Source organism: Sceloporus undulatus, chromosome 4 (assembly GCF_019175285.1).
Source record: "Sceloporus undulatus isolate JIND9_A2432 ecotype Alabama chromosome 4, SceUnd_v1.1, whole genome shotgun sequence".
NCBI classification, from domain to species: Eukaryota; Metazoa; Chordata; class Lepidosauria; order Squamata; family Phrynosomatidae; genus Sceloporus; species Sceloporus undulatus.
The window spans coordinates 220,918,676-220,946,046 of record NC_056525.1 but is presented as its reverse complement, the minus strand read 5'-3'; the positions used below and the strand labels follow the sequence as shown (position 1 = coordinate 220,946,046).

At 42.9% G+C, this 27,371-nt stretch overlaps 2 protein-coding genes across 5 annotated transcripts in view; one reads left to right on the top strand and one right to left on the bottom strand.

The window, feature by feature from the left end:
- Positions 1 to 27,371, top strand: part of STK3 (serine/threonine kinase 3) — an 881,840-nt gene that overhangs the window by 168,066 nt on the left and 686,403 nt on the right. The window lies entirely within an intron of this gene.
- KCNS2 (potassium voltage-gated channel modifier subfamily S member 2) lies at positions 2,767 to 7,582 on the bottom strand. 3 transcript variants are annotated; one of them, XM_042464938.1, is made up of 3 exons: positions 7,530 to 7,582; positions 6,626 to 6,769; positions 2,767 to 5,974 (listed from the first exon to the last, which is right to left on the bottom strand). In XM_042464938.1, exon 3 carries the CDS (start codon positions 5,954 to 5,956, stop codon positions 4,523 to 4,525), a length of 1,434 nt encoding a protein of 477 aa, XP_042320872.1. In that variant the 5' UTR covers positions 5,957 to 5,974; positions 6,626 to 6,769; positions 7,530 to 7,582; the 3' UTR covers positions 2,767 to 4,522. The 3 variants fall into 3 exon arrangements, with proteins under 3 accessions (XP_042320872.1, XP_042320871.1, XP_042320870.1); XM_042464937.1 differs by having other exon boundaries at positions 2,767 to 6,000; positions 7,530 to 7,581; XM_042464936.1 differs by lacking the exon at positions 7,530 to 7,582 and having other exon boundaries at positions 2,767 to 6,000; positions 6,626 to 7,266.

The following is a 27,371-nucleotide window of genomic DNA, read 5'->3' as shown; positions in this document are numbered from 1 at the left end:
AATAATAATAATAATAATAATAATAATAATAATAATAATAATAATAATAATTTGTACCCTATTTGGATTTGGCATAGATTAGCTTCCTCGGAGGACACTGAACTCAATAGATAAGGCAATTCCTTTGTGTGGTAGTAGACCATTATTCAACAAATAGTAACCTATTTGCCCAACTTCTATGTGGGGAGGAACTGCCACTCTTACTTTAGAAATCAGGAAATGCCTTTCATGTTGGTGGGGAGCGATGCATGTTTACTGGGGGTTGATGTAGCAATAAGTCTTACTAAAACCACACAGTGTCTTTAGCATAAGGTGCTGTGTTGTGGAATCTGTGGAATCTCACATAGCATAAGGCACTCTGTGAGTTTCCACAGATTCTGCATCAGATTCCAGAACAGCAAATTGGAATCTAACTGGATAACTGAACTAATCCAGCATGATTTTAATTGGGGAAGGCTGTGGCTTATGGATCACATGTAGCATCAAGGCCAGTTCTGCAGCCTCTAGGGCCTGAGGACGTCAACATAGTGAAATAAAAATGTCCACAATGGAGGACCATTTGGGGCCATTAAAAAAAAACTAAAAACTAGAGAGGATGAGGGTGTAGTGGGTCAGGGTGCTGGAGGCCCTAGGGAGGGCCCAGGTGGTCTCCCAATCCCTGGCAGTTGCTTACCTGTGGCTTAAACTGTGACTTCAGCTGACAGAGGACCACCGTGTTGTATTTTTCAGCTAAGTGATGTTATTGTGCTCATGGAAGTCTATACCTTCTAGTACGTTTTAACCATATGTGTGCATGGTGTGTGATTACATTTGCTTTTAAAAGTTTGGTTTTAATGGCTGTGTTTTTTTTGTGTGTGTACCATTTTGAATGTTCCCGTTAGGAAAAAAGAAAATTGTAAATAGTGTCATGAATATGTCAATAAAGCTGTAGCATCTGTACTGTGGATTTCCCTTCCAAGAGATAATCCATTAGACTCACTCAACCCGAACCTTTAAATGCCTGGTAACTACAATCATACACCCACATACCACTTACCTGGGACAGACACGTATTGTACCAGACTTGCTCCTGTGTTGCTTCCAGAGTGTTAGTGCCCTCTGTCTCTCTGAATTGCAATGGGTTCCCACTCTTGCTGCTTTTAGGAGGGGAAAAGATAGTGTGGATAATCTCTTGTTTAGTTTGGCCCTTAAATTCCAGTCCTAATATTTCATTTCAATAAAAGTTAAGCACTTAGTTGATTTCAGAAAGAATAAAGTACATACTTAGCTCTCTACCACTGAAAGCACAGAAATGCTTAATTTTGACTGCTTCATGTACAGTAAAATCAATGATACTGAGGGTTGAACAGCACTTTATGTGTAGATCAATGATTGTTCTTTCCACCACTACCACACATTCTGAAGCTACTGGAAGTGAGTGGTGTGGTGCCAGTAACTGGCAGAGAATGTGGTAATTATTTACATGGTTACATTTCTCTGATAAGATACACATGTCTCTTTTTCTCATCACTTTATTCTCACAATAAACCAGTGAAGTAGCTTGAGCTGAGAGAGTGTATTTTCCCAAGCTTGCCTAGGGAGCATTGCAGTTCATTGAAGTTTACAATTCAGATCTCCTAGGTCTAAGCAAAACACCTTAACTGCTACAATACACTACACTGTCCATTCAAATTCCATCCCACCCCCTAATGCAGATTTGCCTCTATTTTTTTTGTTTTTTTTTTAAAAAAGAAAGATCACAATAGCATTTTCCATATTGGCAAAAAGCTCCAGGGCAAGGAGCAATCTTGGAAGGACTGATGGATGGAAAGGGAAGCATTTTAACTTAATTCTCCCTACCCACATACAACTACTGTGTATGATAAAAGAATGTGGTAGAAGTAATGTGTAGATCTACCCTTGCTTGCTGGTAAATCTGTTAGGGTTAGTATTTGTTGGGCTAATAAAATCATAGAATCATAGACCTGAAAGTGACCTTAAGAGCCATCAAGTACAGTTCCCTGCCATGCAAGAATACATTATCAAAGCATCTCTGACAGATGGCCATCCAGCCATCCAAAGCCTCCAAAAAAGGAGACTTCACCACTCTCTGAGGGAGTGCGTTCCACTGTCAAACAGGTCTGACTGTCAGGATGTTCTTCCTAATGTTTAGGTGGAATCTCTTTTCCTGTAGCTTGCATTCATTGCTCCATGTCCTAGTCTCTGGAGTATCAGAAAACAAGCTTGCTCCATCCTCAATATAACATTCCTTCATATATTTAAACACGACTATCATATCACCTCTTAACTTTCTATCTCAAGGCAAAGCAGAACCAGTCCTACTTCATAGGTCATAGTTTCCAGACCCTTCACCATTTTGGTCTCCCTCCTCTGGAGATGCTCCAGCTTGTCAACATCCTTTTTTGAATTGTGGTACCCAGAACTGGACACAATATTCCAGGTGAGGCCTGACCAAAGCAGAATAGAGTGGTACTATTATTTCCCTTGATCTAGACATTATACCTCTATTGATGTTAGTAGTCACTGGGTTGAGAACGGAGTGCCACTTTTTAATTCATATCCAGCCACCCATGACCAATTCTTTGTTTTTAGGTGCCTTCAAGTCAATTCTGCTTTATTGTACCCCATCATAGGTTCCCCTTGCTAATATTTATTTAGAGGATGTTTGCCACTGCCTTTCCCTCAGGCTTAAACAGTGTGACTTGCTGCTGGATTTCTATGGCTAAGCAGGGATTTGAACCCTGGTCTCCCAGAGTCCGAGTCCAACACTGAAACCATTGATTCATACTAGCACTGCATAACCAGTTCTGCACAATAAAATTGGACAGTATCCTGAAAATATGTACTACATCATTTTAATACATTTTTGTCCAGTAGGCAGTTGCCTTTAATATCAATATCAATAAATATTACTGTGTTTGCCCACTGACTTTGGTGTATTTCTCTTCACTCATCAGCAGCAAGAGTTATTTTCTCATGTAGATGTCTACACAAATCACTTTAACTCTGATGCATTTTTGGTATGTATGTGTAAACTTCTAAATGTATATGTAACTTCTAAATGAAGTTTACAGGAGATGTCAGTTTCTGGTGCCTAAGAACATTAGGCCTTTGGCACAATAGCGGGAGAATCTTGGTCACAATGGACCTTTAAGAGAGGTGGTCCTAATGGAAATCTCAGTTGCAAGGCAGAAAGATCCATTTCAAAACTACAGGCCTAACCTGGTGCTGTACATAGGAGTTTTATCAATAACTCTCAGAAGGAAGAGAAATATTCCAATACCAAATGGTCTTTAAGATCAACCTTAGCATGCTTCACAGTTATCCTCCTGTCAGTCTAAACATTCTGTCAAGCTCTTTCAATAGTCGATCACACGCTAATCCAAGGTTGGAAACTTATACCTTCCAAATATTGTTGAGATACAACTTCCACCACCCCTCACTGCTGGCTATGCTGGATAGGGCTGATGATGGTTGCAGTCCAACTACACTGGAAATGCCACATATCTCCCACCCTTATTCTAGTCTCAGAACCTGATGGCCTCTTTATACACAAGAACAGATTTGATCAGCAGAGCTCAGATGCAGCATTCATTGGGAAGAAGGGGGCAAGTTTGGAATAGAAGAGTTGGCCTTGCACTTCCTTCCACTCATAGTATTCAGACCTTTTGCTAAGTTTAAATTTTTACACAATGAGTTCCAGTTTCATGAGAAGAATTAAACTCAATAATGGTTGCATAAGGATGGTTGTGATAGCATTACTTATCATTGGGGTGAGTCTCCAAGTGAACTTTTAATTAGTAATACCAAGGAGGTTTGGGCATTTATAACTGCTTTGTTATTGCAGTTGTAACACAATGGGAATGGAACTAGGTTAACGTATTTCCAGTTTTTCAAGTGTTTTTGTGCACACGTATGTGACATTCCTGGAAATATTCTTTTCAGTGTTTGCACAGGGACTTCCTAAGCAAAATGTACATGTGACAAAGAAGCACAGCACCACCAGCACTAATGTCACAAAGACGACAACAACTGTAGAGGGGGGGAAAACCCAGGAAGCTGTTTCCGTGAAGCTGGATGAAAATGTAGTTAAGTAGAAAACTATAACTTAAACACATCTTCTTCAGAACTGCTGAGGTAACTAGACTTACACAACCATTTTTAACCATAGCTGGACTTTTGAATGTAGTGATAGTTCAGGTACATCATGACTTTGTGATGGGTTCAACATACATTCTGCAGCAGGCCAGCACATATTGGGTTTGCTTTAGAATGTATATTGTCCCTGAGTCTTGATGCACAATAAAAAAAATTCCACAACATTTAAGAACATGTCAATTGCTACCCAAAGATTTCTGCAAAAGAAAAAAAGAAAAAAGGGCATCTTATACTGAAAAAGAATGTTTACATGAATCATCCATCCCTTGGTAAATTGCCAAAAACATTAGATGCTGGGGTGAGAAAAAAAATATTAATACACCTCTAGGTTTTCCAGCATGCAAACTGATCTTAGGACCATGAACTAATGCAATGAATCATTTAGACTTAATTCACTGGGTGTGCTCCTGCTCATGTTTGTGAGACTGGCCATGAGGGATTTAACTTTGTAGGCATAGTAGTCCCTTAAGTTTACTGAAGGAACCACTTTCATCCCATCCCCAAAATCACAACTCCTCATTGCACTTTCCAGCTGCTTTTGACGCTTATAAAAGTGAGAAAACTTGTTGAAAATGAGCGTGATAGGAAGAACTACTACCAGGATTCCAGCTAGGATGCAGGCAGAAGCTGTCAGCCTGCCTGCAGTGGTCACTGGGACAACATCCCCGTAGCCAACTGTGGTCATGCTAACTGTAGCCCACCACCAGCAAGCAGGGATGGTCTCTAAGGCCCTGTTTTCTTCTTTTTCAATTGTGTAAGCCACTACAGAGAATATAGAGATTCCAACTGAGAGGTAAAGCAGGAGGAGCCCAACCTCTCTGTAGCTATACTTGAGAGTGGCTCCCAGAGATCTAAGGCCTGTGGAGTGGCGAGCAAGTTTTAGGATGCGGAATATTCTCATCAGTCTCAAGACTTGCGCTACTCTACCCAAGTTAGCTAAAGCAGGGCTGCTTTCCACCACCAGGTTCACAATTAAAGTGATGTAAAATGGAAGGATGGACATGAGGTCAATCAGATTGAGTGCATGCTGAAAGAACTTCAGGAGGTCTGGGGCCACAGCAAACCTTGCTACCAACTCAAAGGTGAACCATGCAATACCAAAATGTTCCACAATTTCAAACCGAGGGTCTTCCTCCAAGTCCCCATTTCTGCTAACAATCTGAAAGTCTGAGAGGCTGTTGAGGCACATGGTTATGATGGATCCAAGAACCACCACTATGGAAAGGACACTGAAAATTCGGCTCATGACAGAATAGCCAGGATTATCTAAAGCTAACCATAGCTGCCGCCTGATTTTCCCAAAAGGCTGGTTGTCAAACTTAGCAGCATCATTATAGAAGGCTAAGATTTCATCAAATGAAGAGGTGGTGCTTTCTTGGTCACTGTGATCTTCCCATTTTTCTTGGTCTGGTTCCATTTTTCTACCATGGTAGCTGTAACTGCAGCAAGAATCAATGAAGAACTCATTGATGCCCCAATATTCAATTTCCTGGCTGAAGGAAAAGACACAGAGCTCCCCCATCACATGCAGCTTCCCAGTGTTATAAAAATGCAGCACGTAAGGGAAAAGTTCAGGGTTCCTGTCAAAGTAGAACTCATTCTTGGTGTCATCGTAATCATCACAAAGCTCTAAAATCGACTCCTTCGAATGGCAGCTCAGCAGCTTGCCCAGCCTTGTTTCAGGGAATCTCAACAACGTGTTGGATCGCATCTTCTTCTTAAAGCCGCCAACGTTGATGCTGATCTCATTGTCTTCACAATCAGTCTCTGATAAATCCCTTAGACTCAGCCTGGTCATGGTGAGTGTCTTCCAAATCTATATGGGGCAGGGAAGGAGAAGACCTATGGGATTATCAGAGGAGGGAATCAAGGTTAGCCAAGAGCGGGAGGAACTGACATTCTTTCTCCCTCACAATTCACTCATGCTTTGTAATCTTATCAGAGATAGCCATGCACAGAGCTTTCCATACCCCTTTCTATGGTGCCAACTCCCTTCTGTGAAATATAGCTATTGTTCTTCAGCAGAACAGCAGGTGATGGGTGATTGTAGTGACATTACAAACCCTGTATTTCCCTGTGGTTGCCTTACTTTTCCTCTCTTTCCTTTCCCTCTGACACAATGCCACATATAGAGCTTTGTTGGCTGCCACAGCCCCCTCCTTCAAGGAGAGAAGAGCAACTGGAAATAGGGCATGGGCTTTGATGGCCGGGTGGGCATCCAGAACAGCTCCAGAAGATGGGGATGGCAGTAAAACACGCACACCAAGCCCCATCTCTCCAAAAAGATTGTGTCCAAAAGAGCCAAGGGAGGTAGGTCCCCTTGGTCTCCTTCCACCCCACCTCTCAGGTAGAAGGTAAGCCTCTCCTTCCACCAGCCCACAGACCCAGGAGCAAGCCTTTCCCACCACACCCCTGGAAAGGGACCCCTAAAATTTAGGATCCCCCCACCCAAGACCTCCTTTCTTACCTGGAGAGCTTCTGTGGCTGCTCCGATCCTCTCTGGGAGCCTGCAACTTCCCTGAGCATGGAAGCAGCAGCAGCATCTCTGGGGCGGGGTCCTTCCTTCTTCCCAGCTGGAAGATGGAGCTGTCTCTGGCAAGAATGGTCCAACCTGGGCCAGGCAGAGTGAATGAGAGAGAGAGAGAGAGAAAGAGGCAGCCCAATGTCCTCTCCACCCCCTCTTCCCTTGGAGGCAGCCTGCAGCCCCCTGGAGCAGCCCCTGCCCTGCTCGCCAAGCAAGGAAGGAAGGTGCTGAAGGGACAGCTCCGCTCCAGCCGCGCCTCCGATGCTCAGCATCAGGCAGAAGCAGCAGCGCCAGCAGCAGTCATGGCGACCACCGGCAGACCCCCGCCCCCACTGCCCATCCCTGCCTGGCCAAGCCTCCTCTGCCTCTCGTCCTCCTCCTCCTCCTGACCCCCTCCTGATCCAGCCCCAACTCCGAGGGAGAGGCACCTGCCCTGGGAGCAGAAGGAGGATCCACAGCCTGGAGCTCCCTCAGCTACAAACCTGCCCTTTGGCAAGGAAGGCTGATGAGATCTAACTAGCTAGCTAGCTAGCTAGCTAGCTATCATCTGTCTGTCTACCTCTAGCCAGCTTTCTGTCTATGCAGTCTGTCTATTCTATTCTATTCTATTCTATTCTATTCTATTCTATTCTATTTACCTGCCTCTATCTTTCTATCTGTCTATTATATCTAATCCATCCATTTGTCTTTCTTTCTATCTATCTATCAACAGGTGGGCAGCACCTCCTCCTGCCCCCCTCCTGGTCCAGCCCCTGGTCCATGGACAGCTTGATGCTCTCTCAACTGCTAACCAGCCCTTTGGGAAGAAAGGCTGCTGATCTCCTATCTAGCACCTCTTCTTTCCCACCTTCTGGTCCAGCTCCAGTGGAGAGGTACCGGTCCAACCTGATGCTCTCTTAACTTCAGAAAAAAGACTGCTGAGATCTCTCTCTCTCTCTCTCTCTCTCTCTCTCTCTAAAATGTTGGTGCAAGATCAGATTTACATAAATTCAACCTAGAAAGTGAGAACATTGAAATAGATAAATCATCATCATCATCATCATCATCATCATCATCATCATCATCATCATCTTAATTTCATATCCACCTCTCCCCATGGATAGAGGCAGGGGACAACAACAATTAACAAACAAACAACATGAGTTAAAATACATCAGTTAAAATATACATCAAATTAAAAGGGCAAATAAGATGTACACATATTAAAACAATCCACATCTAAAATTCATAATTTAAAATTCACAATTTAAAAATAATCTGGATAAGCCTGCCAGAACAGACTGGTCTTTAATGTTTTACATTCAGACAGCATATTCAGTTGTTGGATCTCTTCTGGCAGGTCATTCCACAGTCTAGAGGCAGGTGAAGACAAAGTCCTCTGGCTGACAAGTGCCAACCTGGTCCTGGCTGACTGGAGTAAATGTTCACCAGAGGCCCCGAATGTACAGTGTGGGTTATATGGGAGGAGGCAATCCTGTTGGTAACCTGGACCCAAACTATTTAAAGATTTCCCATACCTTGATCAGAATGAAGGCTGAAGTCAAGATGTCAGAAGAAGATTAGGAAAGAGAAGGGCAGCGATGAAAGAACTGAACAAAATCTTAAAGTATAAAGATATACAGCTGAACACTAAATGTGGCATAGTGGTTTGAGCATTGGACCAGGACTCTGGAGACCAGGGTTCAAAACCCAACTTGGACCTGGAAACTCATTGGGTGAACTTGGGCAAGTCTCAGCCTCAAAGGATGGCAATGGCCAAGAAAACCCTATGATAGGGTCACCTTGCGGTCGTCATAAGTCAGAAACTACTTAAAGGCACACAACAAGAACAACGAAAATCAGTATTGTCCAAGCCATAGTATTCCCCATCACCATATATGGATATGAGAGCTGGGCAGTGGAGAAATCAGATAGGAAGAAAACTAACACATTTGAGACGTGGTGCTGGAGAAGAGTGCTGAGAAAAAGACAAACAAATGGATCCTAGAAGAGATCATACCTGAACTCCCTAGAAACCAAGATGATTACACTGAGGCTGTCATACTTTGGCCACATCACGAGGAGGCAAAATTAACTAGAAAAGACAATAATGCTAGGAAAGGTAGAGAGTAGTAGAAAGAGAGGAAGACTCTATATCAGATTGATAGATTCAATCAAGGAGCCATGGCCTTGAGTCTCCAGGAGCTGAGCAGAGTGACTGAGGACAGGGGATCATGGAGAGGTCCCATTTACAACGTCACCATGAGTCAAAGCCAACTCAAAGGCACCTAGCAATAACAACACAAGACCAGCCTGGCTCTGTGTCTGGGGTTGAATGGGACTGCATCCCTCCTACCACTACCATCACCACCATACCACAGACCTCCCACTCCATGCTCCCTGCTCCCTCGGTCTCCCTGCTCCAGGACAGCATGGGAATAAACAAGTAAGATAAAAGCCTACAGAATGTCCCCTCCTCCTTTCCTTGATATTTCTTTCCACTTTGCCCACACCTTTCTCTTGGTAAGTCTAGGTTTGTAAAGCATATCTTGACATAGGAGGGGGGGGGATGGCTGCTACTGATGTCAATTCTTGTGTCCATCAGTTTTATTCTAGGTCTGGCTATGGCTTGCTTGGTTATTGATCTGTGGACAGACAAACTGGGTGTGTTTTGTCGATTTAGCTCAGAGCAGACCAGTTGCCTCAGGCAATAAATGATCAGGAAATATCAGGAGTTCATGACTCTCTCTCTCTCTCTCTCTCTCTCTCTCTCAGTGTGTGTGTGTGTCTGTGTGTGTCTGTGTGTGTCTTTCTCACACATACGTACAGTCATGCACACATGGGGATGTGGTCAGCTAGGCAAGGCATCCGTACACATGCTATGTACATGGATGCCTAGTTAACAGGCTTGTCTTTCCTCCCACTTTGAGGCCATTCATCCACAGATGCCAGCGTCTTGCTGCCCTTGAAGCCTTGCTGGAACAGCCATCATGTCATCTCAGCTTGACCCAGTCTGTGACACTTCCAAGTTCAAAAACTGCTTCCCAGGCAATACATTTTCATTTTAGCTCAGAGAGGGCCCTGCCCCTTCAGAAATATTATCTTTTTCACACATTCTCTTATCCTTCCCCAGTCTGCTAATAAAACTGATGGACACAAGAATTGACAAAAGGAAGGACTGTTTCACATAACCAACAACTGGAAACTACCAAATCATAGTATCATGAGTTTGGCCATATGGAGAATAACTTGGAGTTATTCCAAGTACCTGAAGTGCTGAACCTTTGGATTCAAAATGCCACATGAATAAATGGTGATTAAATCTGTGAATATTCTGCAACAACGGGATTATTTTCAGATGACATTGTGTGAGGAGTACAGGAGTGGCAGGGAGAATATCTGGAAAGATTCCTATAGTGAACTGAAGAGAGCCTGCTGCTAGAGTGTGAAGCAATGGTCACTGACAAACAGGCTCTCAAAGAGGTTAGGCAAATTCATGAAGGTCTGCCAATAGCTATTCACATTCCCATTAAACCATGTTCAGAGACAGTATATACTTGCATACCAGACAAGTATGCAAGTACTTGTCTTCAGATGACATCACTGAGCTCTTGGTATCTGCTGGGGTTTGGGTCCAGGCCCATCCCTTGGATACCAACATTTATGACTGCTCAAGTCCTATAAAATACAATGGCATAGTAAAATGGTGTCCCTTATAAAAATGGCAAAATTGAGGTTTGGGAATTTATATATATTTGAAATATTTTCAAATCATGGATGCTTCAATCGGCGGATGAAAATATCTGTGGATATTGATGCCTGACTGTACAACTGAGAGGGCTACAGCTTTTATATCTTGTCTGTAGGCTTCCAGGAGGCATTTGTTTGGTGACTTTTTTTCCATTGTGAAAAAGCTGTTCCATGGCAGGATAAGCTTTTTCCCCAACCTAGGGCCCTCCTAATGTCATGCTGGCCATGAGCAGGGAGGTATAGAAGTTGTATTCCAGCACATGTATGTGAAGAAAGCTGAAATAGCCCCTTGTTCTAATTCAGCAAGGCTCTTTATGCTAGCCTGATTTTCTCTCACATCTGTCTCTGGAGAAAGCAAGGCTTCAGGCCTCTTTAGTCTGTTAATAGTAGGAATGAACTGCTAAGGGCTGCTTTACACATCCATAAAATTATAGGTCATTTTCTCATATTAGGCTTAAGTAGGTCTCTTGAGCAGGAATGCTAAACCTCCATTGCCTTGGTTATACATCTGATGTCTCTTTTGTGGTTTCTTCTATCTTTAACTAAAGGCACAAGCAGCAAGAATGAGGATCGTATTTGTATAGTGAGGCATACAATCATCTTGTTGTGTTGTTTCCATCATATGCAGACCTAACACAAACTTTAGGAATAGCGATTGGAGCCAGAAAATCAGAAGAAGCTTAAAAATGGGGAGAGCATCTATGAAAAAACTAGAAAAGATCCTAAAATGCAAACATACAACTGAGCACAAAAGTCAGAATCATACAAGTCATTGTATTTCCTATTACCATGTATAGATGTGAGAGCTGTACAGTTAAGAGACAAGATAGGAAGAAAAGCAATTCATTTGAGATGTGGTGCTGGAGAAGAGTGCTGAGGATTCCATGGACAGCCAAAAAGACAAACAAATGGACCTTAGATCAGATCAAGCCAGAAATCTCCCTGGAAGCCAAGGTGACAAAACGTAGGTTGTCATACTTCAGACATATCATGAAAAGCCATGAATCAATGGAAAAAACAATAATGCTAGAAAAGGTGGAAGGAAGTAGAAAGAGAGGGAGGCCTCATGATGGATGGACTCTGTTAAGGAAGTCATGGGTATGGCTTTGGAGGAACTAAGCAGAACACTGGAGGACAGGGAGTCTTGGAGATATCTCATTCATAGGGTCACCATGGGTCAAGATTGACTTGAGGGCATTAACAACAACAAACTACAACAAGGCAAACTTCTCCCAGGGTTTTCTTTGCAAGATTTGTACAGAGGAAGTTTGCCTTTGCATTCTTCTGAGACTGAGAGAATGTGACTTTCCCAAAGTCACCCAGTGGGTTACAGGGTTCCACTTCAGATTGGGATCATGTTTTGGACTGACCCAAGAACTTTAATTCACAGGGGAAGTCTCCCACTAGCAATCCTACATCACACTTGTTGTCTGCATAGTGGAGATGTGAATGCATATAATGTCTACCAGGACAATGCCTTCTCAATAGTGGCATTCTGTCTATGACATGATACCCACCTACATACCTAGGTAGTTGAGGCAAGCTGCCTCCCTGTTGTTTTCTCACCAGTGGACAAAGGGTGCATCTACACTGTAGAAATAATGAAGCTCAATACCACGTTAAGTGCTGTAGCTCCATCTTATGGAATCCTGGGATTTTTAGTTTTAAGAGGTCTTTTTCCTTCTCTGCCAAAGATTAATGGTGCCTCACAAAACTACAAATCCCAGGATTTGGTAGACTGGAGCCCTGGCAGTTAAAGTGGTATTAAACTATGATATTCGTAGAGTGTAGATACACCCCTCTACATCTTTGTCCAAGCAAGCAAATAAATAATTGTATGTTTTCTGTACAGTGCTCTTACAAGCTGCAGAAAGGAATTTTAAGTGGTATGTCATAAATTAGTCTTGCATTGATGTGTGTGTTTGTTTAAATTTGTTATGTATTTGTTCATTTTTATTGTAAACTGCTTACAGTTCCACTCAAAGGGGAAAGGTGAGCTATAAGGCAAATAAATAAATTTGATAAATCATTGTATGCTATAACCTGGGAGGCTTGCCTGAAGTCTGCTCTCATACCATATTGGCACAAGGCAAAGATTCCCTGCCCGTATATGATGTGCTACTCAAGCTGATTACTTTTAATTAGGCTTGCATATTTTCTTTCTATGTTGTGATATTAGAGTAATTTTTTTGTAGATTTTAATTTGCTTTTCATGTGTTTACTTGTGTTTTGAAATTTTGTAAGCTGCCCTAGAGACTCTCTCCCTCCCTCCTCCTTTGTTGTTGTTGTTGTAGACTTAATATATAATGCCCCCTCCTTGCCAATAAGAAAATATTTAGTCTCTTGGGGCCTCCCTAGTTCGTTTATTATAATAAAGCAGGTGAATATGTGCACACTGGGTTCAGACTCATTTCATCTTTTGTAAATTATCTAGACATACAGTGACCTTTCCCTGTCATGACTCATCTCTCTTTGGTACCCTTTATAAGAAGAATACACATTAGGAAGATCATACTGATGCAGTGGTTGTGCTGGAGAGATGAAAAAGCTGGACCCACCTAAACTCCACAGTGGCACTTAACACTGAAAAATGGCTAGTCTTCAGTGCTCTCTCCACTTCCTGCCACCACTCTGTTCTCTTTAGATGATCTGACAGTGCTATGGTTCACTAGGAGAATATTTTAAAAAGGGAACTGGTATCAGGTAGATGGAGGAAGCTGCTTTATATTGAATCAATCCATTGGACCATTTCGCTGCTTGAGATTAACTAGTGGCAGCTTTCAAGGATTTCAGGCAAGAATTTTTCCAGTACTATTTGGAAATGCCAGGCATTGAATCTGGAACTTAGAAGAATAGAATCGTAGAGTTGGAGGAGACCCCAAGAGCCATCCAGTCCAACCCTTGCCATGCAGGATCTCACAGTCAAAGCACCCCTAACAGATGGCCATCTAGCATCTGTTTAAAAAACCTCTAAAGAAGGAGACTCTACCATTTTCTGAAGAAGTGTGTTCCACTGTCGAACAGCAATTACTGTCAGAAAATCCCTCCTAATGGTGAAGTGGAATCTCTGTTTCTGAAGCTTGCATCCATTGCTCTGTATCCTATTCTCTGGAACAGCAGAAAACAAACTTGCTCCCTCCTCAATATGACATCCATTCAAATATTTAAACAGGGCTTTCATATCACCTCTTAACCTTCTCTTCTCCAGGCTAAACATACCCAGCTCCCTAAGTCTCTCCTCATAAGGCATGGTTTCCAACTAACTCTTTAAATGCAGGGTTGGAGCTCTATAATGGAAGGTTCCACCCTGAGCCATTACTATCTTGAGAGCTTGTAGCATTTTGTGATCCTGTATGGCTATGATCCATATGTATTTGCTTTGATCTGCCTGTTCCTGAGCACATATTAAAAGTATTGCCAATCAGACACCTATTGTACTCTAAAACGGGGGTCAGCAGAGATGGGGGTAATCTCTTAAGATTCAGGGAAACCCTCATGGCATAGTTGTTTGAGTGTTGCACTATGACTGTGGAGACTAGGAAAGGCAATGACAAACTTCCTCTGAATGAATCTTGCCAAGAAACCCCCTTCATAGGTTAACCTTGGAGGTCACCATAAGATGGAAATGACTTGAAGGCACACAGAAACAACAACAACAACAACAACAGTGGTGGATAATTGTCAATAAAGCCACAGCTGAAAGTAAGCTGTTACTGTCAGTCCTTTCTCCCTCTCATTTTCTTTCTCCCTCTTCCTTCCCATATATCAGGCTGGGTCAGCCACCTTCAGAGGATGTGAAGGCCACACAGGTTCGAGCCAAAGTCTTCCCGTGGCCCTAGAATTCCTTTAAAAGATTTCACACACATTTTTCACCTGGACTGTTCACCTGAACTCACTACACATTTTATCACCACTGTAAGCATGTGAGATGGGTTAGAATGAAGAAGAGTTACCAACTCATGGTCATCCAGATGATTTTTAAACTGTGTATTTTAAATGATGAATTTTAAATGTGGATTATTTTAATATATGTATATCTGGTCCTTTTAAATTGCATGCATGTACTTTTAAACTGATGTGTAGTTTTTGGTGGGGTTTTCAGGCTATGAGGCTGTGTTCTAGAAGAATTTATTCCTGACATTTTGCCAGAAGCTGTGGCTGGCATCTTCAGAGAATGCTGGAATAGAGGAGAGTGGGGTATATATACTGTTGGTTGAGGGGAAGCAATTTGCATGTTAATCTGTGTATTGTTCTGTTGTTGAAAGGCAAGGTCTACAGGGTGTCCATTTACTTAATAATCCATTGTCTGCTGGGAATCCCCCTCACCCTGCGTGGTTTTCATTTGCATTTGCTGGGTCCTGATTTTGGTAGCCAAACTTTGTTTACTTTAAGGGTTTCTTCTTTCCTGTTTAAATTGTCCAGGTGTTCGTGGATTTCAATGGCTTCCCTGTGCATTCTGACTTGATAGTTGACATGATCCACAATTTCAGTGTTTTCAAATAGGATTTTATAACAAGGATCATTTATAACATGTTCTGCTACTGCTGCTTTTTCTGACTGACCTGCTCTGCAGTGTCTCTCATGTTCCTTGATTCGTGTTTCCAAATACCCCCCCCCCCCTTCCAGGGTGAAGGGGATTCCCAGCAGATAATGGATCATTAAGTAAACAGACAACCTTACCATTCAATAACAGAACAATACATTAACATGCAAATCACCTCCTCTCAACCAACAGTATATATACCCCACTCTCTTCCATTACAGCATTCTCTGAAGATGCCAGCCACAGTTGTTGGTGAACCGTCAAGAATAAATTCTTCTAGAACCAGTCTCATAGCCCAAAAAACCCACAAAAAACTATGAATGCCAAGTGTGAAAGCCTTCGACTTCAAATTGATGTGTGTGTTTAAATTAATGCATTTTAAGTGATGTGGTATGTCTGTTGCTGTTTTCCACCTTGATCCATGGGGAGAGGCAGGTAAGAAATCATCATCATCCCCATCATCATCATCATTATCATCATCATCATCACCCAATAACTTTTATGGCCATGTTGGAATTTGAATCCCGCTCCATCTGATCCTGACTCTCCTCCACCCATTGAGATGCTGTTGCTTGGCATCTTTGGTACTTCATAAGAATTTCTTTAGATGGGTTCAGCCAGTCAGGAGTCTTCCTTCTCCCTTCCTCCATCTCTGTCACACACAAATGCAGACACTTTGAAGTTTATTCTAGCTTGCCTGAAGCAGGTCAAAATAATGAACTCTGCATCTCTAGTGCTTTCTGGGTGCTCTGTCAAAGAGCAATAACAAAAACAAAGGAAGCACAGCTTCTCCTGTGATTGGAGTCAAATATGTTTTAGATTTCTTCAGAACACATTATTCACCCCAATTAGCAACTATTAGAGCACGTCAGGGTGCAGCTATGCGGAGATGAGGGTATTGCCCCACAATAAGAATTCCCCTTTAGCCCCTAAATTTCTAGTAATGTAGTAATTTAAAACTTCAGTTGCATACTTAGAAATACAGAAATACAAGCATCCAAAGAAAAGGGACAGACAAAGTTACAAGGAGAATGTGACACAGAGCAAACATAAGGGTTGTTGATGTGAACAATTTCATTGTCTCACTCTGCAATATTAGAAATTTGTGGACTGAAGGAAAATTTCAATTTTCCTGGGAGGTACAACTGTCACCCTACCCCATAGCTACACCTCTGGTGTCAGTCCATGCTCACATTGGGTGCCCATCCTCTTGTTGAAGGAGCCAATTACCCCACTGTGCATATCCTTTACCTAAGAAAACCCTTTGAAATTTATGGGGTTATTATAAATCGACAGACAACTTGAAGAAACACAGAGACACACAGAGAGAGAGAGAGACAGACAGACAGACAGACAGACAGACAGACAGACACACACACACACAAAGTGTCTTGAAAGAAAAGTGTAGTTTGAAGGTTGGGGTAGGATTCCAGGAGACCAAGGTTTAAAACCCTGCTCACCTATGGAAACCCATTGGGTGACATTGAGACAAGTCACTCTCTCGTTGGTCTAGAGGGGTTTGCAATGGCAAACCTCCTTCGAACCAATCTTGCCAAGAAAACCCTATGACTGACTTATAAGCCATATGATGACAAGAAAGGATTAAATTATGCTTAACAGTGATGGTGATGCCAATATATTTCATGCAATTTACACAGTAGTGTACGTGGTGATACAAATTATTTTCTAAGTAAAGAAGAGAGGCTTATGTCCAGAGGAAGTTTATAAACAATAGTCTGGGACCAGATGTGTGGCTGATTAAGGAGACCCATTGAAATCAATGATACTTAAATTAGCCATCATTTAATTAATTCTCATTGGTTTCAGAGGATCTTGGATAACCATGATTAAGTCTAGCTCCAACCCAGTCAAAGAATCCACAGTGGATTTACTTTCAGAATTGTATGCTTAAAACAGGCTTCTGAAACAAAAGATATAGTTGTGCTGGTTGTGGGAGGACTGGTGGAACATGCAAGTTGTTGTCTGTAACTGTGAAGAAGAAGAAGAAAAAACCCAAGCTAATTCACACCCTTCACTTCTCCTAGAATAGCAGAGCTGACCTCTCATTTCTCTTTATATTTGTGACATGTGCATCAGTTTCTAAATTCAGAAGAGTGTTAAATATCAGAAGGGATTTTTGTCTTTACCTAGAAACGTCTTAATTGCCTACTGGGAAGGTGACAGTTTTATTCTCTGGTTTCAATCTATTTTAGTCTAAAGTGAGATACTTCCAACTAGAGATGGAAAAAAGCAGAAAGAATGATGATAACTATTCCTATGGCAGAGAATCATGTCATAAAGTATCTTTGATGTCAATGGGTAAAGCAACGCGCAGTTTGTTTTGCTGCTGGTTTGTATTGCTTGCTGCCAAACAAGATGAATTTACAATGTCCTTACACTGCACTGAAGTCAGCCAACTTAAAACCAAATGGACTAGATGATTAGAAGCAGTAGTGCTGGGGAGTACCATTTTGATGTTGCTGTTAACTGCCTTTGAGTCAATCTCCACCCATGGCGGCCTGTGGGTGAGGCATCTCCAAGACCCCCTGTCCTCCATCTCCCTGCTCAGGTCCTGCAGGCTCAGGCCCATGGCCTCTCTGATTGAGTCTAACCATCTGGCATGTGGCATTCCTCTCTTTCCACAGCCTTACACTTTCCTAGCATCCAATGATTAATACCTTTTCATTATGTGGCCAAAGTAAGACATCCACAATTTAATCATCCTGGTTTCCAGGGAAGGTTGTTTTAGGACCCATTTGCTTGTCTTTTTGGCCATCCATGGTATACTTAGCACCCTCCTCTAATACCACATCTCAAATGAGTTGATTTTCTATAGGCTTTCTTCACTGTTCAGCTCTCACATCCACACATTGTGATGGGGAATACAATAGCTTGAACAATCCTAACTTTAGTGTTCAGAGTTATATCTTCGCACTTTAGGATCTTGTTTGGTTCGTTCATAGCTGCCCTTCCCATTCCTAGTCTTCCTTTGATTTCTTAACTGCAGTCTCCATTCTGATCAATGTTTGATCCAAGGTATGGGAACTCTTTGACAATGATGAATTCATGCAGAGTTTCCCTAATCATTATTTTTGTTTTCTTAATGTTCAACATTAAACATACCCTAGCCCTTTCTCCTTTGACTTTCTTTTGTAATTGTTCCAGGTCATTGGTATTTTCTGCTGGTAGTGTTGTATCATTTACATATCTTAGGTTGTTAATGATCTTTCCTTCAATCTTCATACCTCCTTCCTCTGAGTCTAAGCCTGCTTTGTATACAATATTTTCTGTATACAGGCTGAAGAAATATGGTGATAGAATGCAGCCTTGCCTTTATTCCATTTGTTGTTGATGTAGTTGTTGGTTGCCTTCTGATGTATGGTGACCCTAAGGTGACCCTATCATAGGGTTTTCTTGGCAAGATTTGTTCAGAGGATTCTTGCCATTGCCTTCTTCTGAGGTTGAGGGAATGTGGCTTGCCCAAGGTCACCCAATGGGTTTCGTAGATAAGCTTGGAATCAAACCCTGGTCTCCAGGGTCACATTGGTCCTATGCTCAAACCACTATACCATGTTGGTATTCCATATAGAGATAGCTAAAAGTGCAAGTATCACCACAAACCAGTCTTCTCTACATTGTGCTTTCCAGATGTGTTGGACCACAAACTCCATCTTCCTCAACCAGTGTGACAAGGGACCAAACTGTCTGGAGAGGAAAGAAGTAGCAGTTCAGTGCATCTGGAAGGTGCCAGCTTGAGTGATCTTCACTATATCAGTGACCACATATGACAAATCAGATGCAGCCATGGCAAATCTCTGCATAGCAGTTTTCAAAGAGGTAGCCATTGGAAAACAAACTAACAGTCTCCAAGATCTACACCAGAAAGGGATCCTGGAGTGTGCTGGAGAGCTAGATGGAAATTTTGATGAATGTTGGGCATAATTAGAAAAGGAACTGAAAATAAAACTGCTATGATTACCCTTCCCTTATACAAGTGCATGTTATGACAACATCTGGAATGCCATTTTCTGACCATGACATCTGAGAAAGTTTTTTTTTCCCCAAATGGAAAAGATGCAGAAAGGGGCAACTTTCTCAAGGGACTAAATTATCAAGAGATTAAACAAGTCACTCTATGATGAAAGGCTCTATCTGGTATTGTTTTGTTTAGACTAAACACATACTTGCTAGAGATGTATGCAGTTATTCATGAGGTGGATAATACTCACAATACTAGAACCAATACTGGAACTACCCAATGAAGCTGAATGGCAGGACATTCAGGACGGATGAAGCAAAATATTCCAAATAGCACTTGATGCTAAATAGTTAAATTCTCTTACACCAGATTTAATTATGGTTGCCACTGTGGATAGTTTAGAAGGGGAGTAGGTAAATTCATAGAGGTTAGGGCCTTCAGTGCCTACTGGTCAGGATGGCTGTGTATCACTTCAAGTATCAGAGACAGTCATGCCTCACATGCTGGGGAAATGAGAGGGAAGTGTCAGCTGTACTTGTGTCTTGCAGGTGGGCTCCCCACATAGTCATCCAGTTGATGCCTTTGCTATAGGAAGCTAGTCTAGATAGGCCTTCAGCCTGAGAGAGAACAGCTCTTTGTATGTTCTTCTCTATGGTCAGCACTGTCTGGAGTGTACCAGGTTCAAGAAAGCTTATAGGCTGTGCAATAAATAAACCAATCCTTGGAGTATAGCTGATAGAGTTCTGCATGAGAAACAAACACGAATACACATTTGATGGGGTGTACATGACCTTCAATGGGCTTCTACTCATTCTGTAATGGGGCTTGTGCTTTTCTGCAGAGCCCAGAGCATACACTTATGTACACTGAAATTGCCCAAGGGTCATCAGCCATGTGCATTTAATTGCAGTCCACATCTGTTGTGTTATGGTGGTATCCAGCATAGGGAGCACATAATACAAGTGGAACATAACTCTGCTGGTTATTATCTACACTATGCTGGGGTGATTTGGGATCCTGGCCTGTGTTTGAAACAACAGTAATTGACGCGAAAGTGTTTCAGCCAACAGAAATTCTGTTGGTTCAAACACGTCTTTAAGAATAACTGGCGATCCTTGCTGCTGAATTCCCCTTACACTTTATCTGGGGGAAGGGGAAATGTATCAGGCAGATGCAAGCATGCAGTTGCTATAGAAATGCTAACTTAGTGAGAACACAATGAAGATGAAGACAACTTGAAACAGTGATTCTGTATTGCAGTCTCGAACAAAGCAATTGATTCTCATCCCTGGAATGTAGTTTCCTTAATACACCATATCTAATAGAGGCAGATGGTGAGAGAGCATCACATTACTATTTTACTGAAGGCAATTTATATGACACTTCCACAGTCATAAGCCACATGACTACATACCTTTCAACTGTACCGATTTGACAGGGACAGTCCCAATGAATCCTGTGTCATCCCAATTTTTTCAGCTGCTTTTAAAATGTCCCACTTTCTCTCTCCTTCTCCTATTTTCCTCATTTGTCCTCATCTTTGGTAAAATCTAAATTAACCCAGATTAACTCAGCAGTGGGAAGGAGAAAAGAAGATAAAGTCGTGCCCTTCCCAGTAAGCTCAGACAGACTGCTATAGCTTTTCCTAACTTGTTTGTTCTTTTGCATTCATAGCTTTTGCCATCTTGACCACACTCTGATGTTGCTTGTCCTTACATGTCCCTGTTTTTGTCCGTGAAACGTTGGAGGGTATGTGACCATCATTCATCCTTACTTCAACTTGTTTGGTCTGAGAATAGTTTCATTCTATTGACCTTCCCCACATTGTCCTGCTGTGAATTCTGCTGACCAGTTAAGCATTTTAATGAAATCAGAGCTTGGAAAAGTTACTCTTTTGACTATATATTCCTTAATCATTCAGTCAGCATGCCCACTGCATGTGCTAACTGGAGGATTCCAGGAATAATACTCCTCAAAAAGTCATTTTTCAATGAAATACCTTCTTGTGTAATTTCCCTTAAAGTGTTGGTTTGGTTATATTTCAGAAACCATTTAAAAAAATGGTTTGTTTTCAAACCTTGCTAGAGAATATACATTATTTTAAAAATATGTTTATTTTTAATTTCAACAATCATTTCTACTTAATTTCTGCAACAGATTGGTATGTGAGTAGAAATAATCATTCCAACACTATGGCTGAGCTCCTACATCGGGGTTGCATCATGTTCATTTCCACATAAATGGATATACACATTCATTCGGTTATGTAAATAGCTGCACATGAACCAAGTCAACAAATGTAGAGCCACATACACAACAAAATATGCATGTGTACCCATGTACAATCTGTATCATGCTGAATGCCCAACATGCATCCATGCACAATGATACCACATGCACAACTCCACAACCTTGAGCTGTTCTTCATCAGACAAAAGTATGCAAAGGGATCTAATAGCACATTTGAGATTCAGTGAAACAAGCTGTAGCACAAACTTTTGCAGACTTAATCTATTTCCTCAGATGCATAGAGTGAAATAGACCAAAACTGCGAAAGCTTATGCAACAACTTCTCTTACTCAGGCGCATTCCAGACACGCAAAAAGTACGTACTAGGTACATACTAGGGTTAGGAAGGGCATCCTTTCTGGATGCCCCAACCCTAGTACATACAAAATGGCGGTGCCCTATACACATGGGCGCCGCCATTTTGACGTGTCAGAAGCTTAGCGTCCGCACATCCCCCTGCACTTGCGACATCACGAGTGCACCATTTGCGCACTCGTGTGTCGCAACCACGATGCAATTAGAAGCTGCTTTTTGTGGAGGCTGAGGCTTCCCAGCGGCAGAAATGGAGGCGGCGGCAGACCACCCTTTTTGTGCGATCTGTAAACCACCTCAGTTAGTCTCAAAGGTACTACAAGATCCCTTTGTATACTGATATTCCAGACTAACATGTCTGTTTTTGTGTAGTAGTTCCAAACCTTTGGTCCTCCAGACATTTTGGACTTCAGCTCCCATAATTCCTGAGTTGGCCAAATTCTTCTTGTTGTTATTGTTCTATTTATTTGTAGGCTGCTTTTTTCCAAAGTTGGAATTCAACGCGACTTACAATTTTTTAAAAAACGCAATGACCGTATATACCTGACTATACGATGAAAAATTTATGCCCAAAAATTGACCCTAAAATCCTGCATTGACTTATATACAGGTCAGTACTGTAATACTGCTCAGAAAGGTCCTGATAGAAGCTTGGCCCTGATGCCCCACTCTCCCGCCCTTGGCAGTGATTTCTGAAAGCACTGCTGAGGCAGGAGTGTGTGTAAGAGGGGATTCCCTTCTCAATCGAATGTTAAAACCTTCCCTTCCCATCCTTCTCCTCCTCTGATTCACTCTGCCCACAGAGCACTCCATTTCCCCCCTCACTTTCCTTCCCTTCTCAATCTGATGTTAAAACCTTTTCCTCTTGCACTACGAAAGTGATATTTCGTGGTTGGGGGATGCCTAGAGATGGAGATGGAGGGAGGGAAGTGGTGTTTTCCTTTTATTTTGTCCTTTACATCCTTTGTTACATGCCCCCAAGTTTCACCCTCAACTTATCCAAGGGTGATGCCAAAATCCATGATTTTGGCCCTAAAACCTCCCATCAACTTATACATGAGGTCAACTTACAGTCAAGTATATACAGTAAAAACATACCAAAGTGAATATTAAAATAGAATCAAACTGATACAGTATTAGAACACATTACTAATTAAAAGAATAGAATGCAGTTTAAAAGATGAAAGCACTTACAAACAATTCAATTCAAACAGTACAAATCCCCAGCCAGTTCTTTAAAGACTTTCTATTTTAAAAGCCTGTCTGAATAAAAATGTTTTAGCTTGCCAGCAATGGTCATTCTGACCTGCCTGGGAAGGGAGTTCCAGAGTCTAGGGGCAGCCTCCAAGAAGGTCCTGTCTTGTGTCCCCACGAACCGTGTTTGTGATGATGGTGGGACTGAGAGAAGGGCCTCTCCTGGTGATCTCAGAGTCCTGGCCGGTTAATACAGAGAGATACAGTCTGTCAAACAGCCTGGACCTGAGCCGTATTTAGCTTTATAGGTCATAACCAGGACTTTGAAAAGTTGGCTGGAGGTTCTGGAATCTGAACTGCAAAACAAATGGAGGACCAAAGGCTGAGAACCACTGTGTAGCAGAACTTACACATGTGTAGGGCAACAAGATTTTGGCCTAGTCATACAACTAATAAGAGATAGATTGCTTATGGCATGGTTTTATGTGAAAATCTTCAGTGCAACCTTGAGGCGCAAGCTGTTTGCTTCTAAGTCAAAAGTCAAGTAATATGCCTTGTAGGGTTGCCATAATTGTCCACTAAATGTTGGGACAAAATGTAGGACAAAATCTAGACCAAACTGTAGGACAACTGCAGGATAAAACTCAGCCCAAAATGTAGGACATTTAAGAAAAATGGAGGACTTTAAATGGTTGTGGCCCATGCTGAGAGAAATATTTGAAATATCATATGATCACATGCAGAGGAGTCTGCATTTTCAAAAGACAAAAGATTCTTATTTCTTCTCAAGAATTCAGTCTAATTATGGAAATCAGGGGAGTGGGAAGGAATGTGTTATACTGCTGAACAATATTCATTGTTTTGCTCCATGCATCAAGCATAAAGTTAAAAAAGATGTAAAAGCTTATATAAGAAATAATACCTGGAATTGTTTTGTTCAAGAAAATAGGGAACATGTTATATTTGTTCATTCCATAGTACAGTTTCAAAATGCAAACATACACGTGGAAGATGAAGACACCACAACATACAGCTGTTCGATGCACATACTGAAAAAGAAAAAGGTAAAGGATGAGGAGAGAGCTAAATTCAGGTCCCCTTCTGTGGGAGGAATGAGTCACACTCTCTTAACAGAGACAGTACCTTCATAAACGGCAAGAGCGAAACAATGGCTCTTCCTTTTTCTCTCATGTTCAATATGCTTCTATTTATTTTAAGTTTTTTCCCTTTGCTCCACCTCAACGAGTTCCTTGTCCTCTGTGCTTTTTGAGAATCAGAAATTAAATGTGACAGCCGCATCTGTTCTGTGAATTTCCTCGGCTGATATCAGATTGGCGGCTGCATCAAGCCAGGCAGCGTTCAAATGAATGCATCCTTTTTCTATGCAGGTGGTCCTGAAGCAAATCAAAATGCTAGCGGCTCCCAGCTCAAGATCTCCAAAGAGCTTTATAAATATCAATTAGCTTGGCCTCAGTGCATGCCTTCAAGGGGAGGGTTGTTGCTGTAACATAAATAAGGCCTATGAGAAGGTTAACATGATGGTCTACTGCTGTCTGCACTGCATTATTTGTGACTCCCACAAGCCAGGTGCAGAGGTTATTTCCTATTTCAGCAGAAGCATTCCTGGTGCAATAGTTACCTTTCCATAAAGGCAATGTGATGTGTGTTATTTTTATACAATGCTAGTTAATAGAGGAGTGGGACACCTTTGGCTCTCAAGATGCTGTGAGATTGCAAGTCCCAGCAACCCTGGCCAGCATACTTCATGCTGAGGCATGCTAGGAAATGCAGATCACAAACATCTGTAGAGCCACATGGATCCCACTGTACAGGAATATAGAATTACAGCATTCCTAAAAGATGTTGAACCAACCACTGCTTAAAGATTTCAATAAATGGAGAGTCCAACACCCTCTGAGTGTCTGCACTGGCCAGGATACTCCAGGGATGGCCTGGAGTTGCTCCATCTTTTCTTTTTACCTGGCCCTCTATTCCCACACCAAGGCAGTTGTCTGCATGCACATCCAGCTGAGCTATTCAGTGTGTCTGCCACCACTGTGGGTCGCTCGCTTCTGAATAATAATAATAATAATAATAATAATAATTTGTATACCGCCCTCTGGAAAACCAATCCGGGCAGTTAACAACAGTAAAATATAAAATATGACAATTAAAAACACTTTATCCCTCCCCCCTTAAGACAGTATTAAACAGTATAACATATTAAAAACACAATATCAAGCATAAAAACAGCAGTTAAAACTAAAAACCCTGATATACCTCTGTTGATCCTCAACCGTCACTAAGATGGGGCCATGGGAGGAATGAGGAAATCAGGGAACCTGGGAACCTGGGCCGGGATGGTTAATCTGGAAAGGCCTGCCGGAAGAGATCCGTCTTGACCGCTTTTTTAAAGCTGTCTAATGATATTATCTGACGGATCTCATCCGGCAGGTCGTTCCAGAGTTTGGGGGCGACAGCAGAGAATGCCCTCTGGGAGGTTGCTGCAAGCCTAGATTTTAGAGGCTGCAGCAAGTTCCTCCCAGAGGACCGAAGAGCGCGGGGAGGATTGTACGGGAGGAGGCAGTCCCTAAGATAGCTTGGACCCAAGCCATTTAGGGCTTTAAAGGTGATAGCCAACACCTTGTACTGGGCCCGGAAGCTGATAGGCAGCCAGTGGAGGGACCTCAAAACCGGAGTAATGTGGTCCCTCCTAGATGTACCTGACACAAGCCTGGCTGCCATGTTTTGAACCAGCTGTAATTTCCGAGTCAAGCACAGGGGTAGCCCCATGTAGAGTGCATTACAGAAGTCAAGGCGTGAGGTTACCAGCGCGTGCACAACCGTCTCGAGATCCCTTACTTCCAGAAAAGGGCGCAGCTGGCGTATCAGCCGAAGCTGATAACAGGCACTCCTGACCGTCGCATTTACCTGATTTGTCATCAGGAGCGACGAGTCAAGGAGCACCCCCAGACTGCAAACACAGTCGCTGGAGGAGAGTGTGACCCCATCCAGGACTGGAGGTTGCAACCCAATTCTTGGTTTCGGGGCCGCTACCATGAGCACCTCCGTCTTGTCTGGATTCAGTTTCAATCTGTTTTTCCTCATCCAGCCCATTACCGCCTGAAGACATTCATTGAGAGAAGAGATGCCATCGGAATTCGAGGCCGACGAACGAGATACGGAGAAATAGATTTGGGTGTCATCAGCATACTGATAACACCCAGCACCATAACTCCGTATTATCTCACCCAGCGGCTTCATATAGATGTTAAATAACATCGGGGACAAAATAGCCCCCTGAGGAACCCCACAAGTGAGGTACCTCTTACTGGAGCTACAGTCCCCGAGTAGCACCCTCTGAGACCTGCCCGAGAGGAAGGACCGGAACCACTGCAAAGCAGTGCCCCCGATACCTAACCCCTTCAGGCGGTCCAAGAGGATGCCGTGATCTATAGTATCAAAAGCCGCTGAGAGGTCTAAGAGCACCAACAGGGTCACACTCCCCCTGTCAATGCTCAGACGCAGATCATCGGTCAAGGCAACCATGGCAGTCTCAACCCCAAAGCCTGTCCTAAAGCCAGTTTGAAATGGGTCTAGATAATCGGCTTCATCCAAGACAGCTTGGAGCTGAAGGGCAACCGCCCTCTCGATCACCTTGCTCAAAAATGGCAGCAATGACACCGGCCTATAATTCCTCATATCCAGGGGGTCCAGGGAAGGTTTTTTCAGGAGCGGCCTAACCGCCGCTTCCTTTAAACAAGATGGAACATGTCCTTCCCTGAAGGATGCACCGATGATATCCGTGAGGAATCTCATCAATGCATCCCCCCCCCCTGGATGGCCAGCCATGATGGGCAAGGGTCAAGAGGGCAAGTTGTCTTCCTCACCTTACCAAGCAGCTTGTCCACATCATCAGAACTCACAGATTGGAGCTGATCCAGTATGACTACATCGGCGGAGTCACTGGACACCTCGCCTGTCGACTCTGTTTCAATGGTAGCATCTAAGTCGGCTCTTATCTGAGAGATTTTGTCTGCAAAGAAGTTGTTAAACGCGTCACAGCAGGCCGTCGTCGGGTCAGGGGTCAGATGGTTCTTATAGACTAGAGCCACTCCGCTCCCCCGCCCACTTCCCCTCACCTGCTCACTGACAGAGTACCCAGCTGGGAGGGCCTGCGCCCATATGGCAGTGCTATCCTCTCCCAGCCAGGTCTCTGTGAAGCAAGCCAGGTCGGCATCTTCATCCAGGAGGAGGTCCTGGATGATATGGGTCTTGTTTTTTACCGACCTGGCATTGCAAAGGAGCAGAGTGAGGTTCTGTGGAATGGTTGGTCTGCTCTCCAAGCCATCCTGAGAAACAGAGGGAACTGAAGACGGGATAGCTTTCAGACAGCGATCCCGTCTTCTTTTGTAACATCTGTTCGCTCTATCCCAACCATACCTCCCATTCCCCAGCACAACTCCAATGGCCGCCCCTGCCACATTCCCGGCCTCAGGTGAGATGGTGAGAGGTCAAACCCCACTGAATTGGGAGGGTGGTGGTGTTCCCTGGGCCCTCAAGGGAACCCACTGTGTCCACAACTCTCCCTCTGCCACAACCGCCGAGCTCTGCTTGAGGAGTCCCAATGGTGTGGGGAAGCT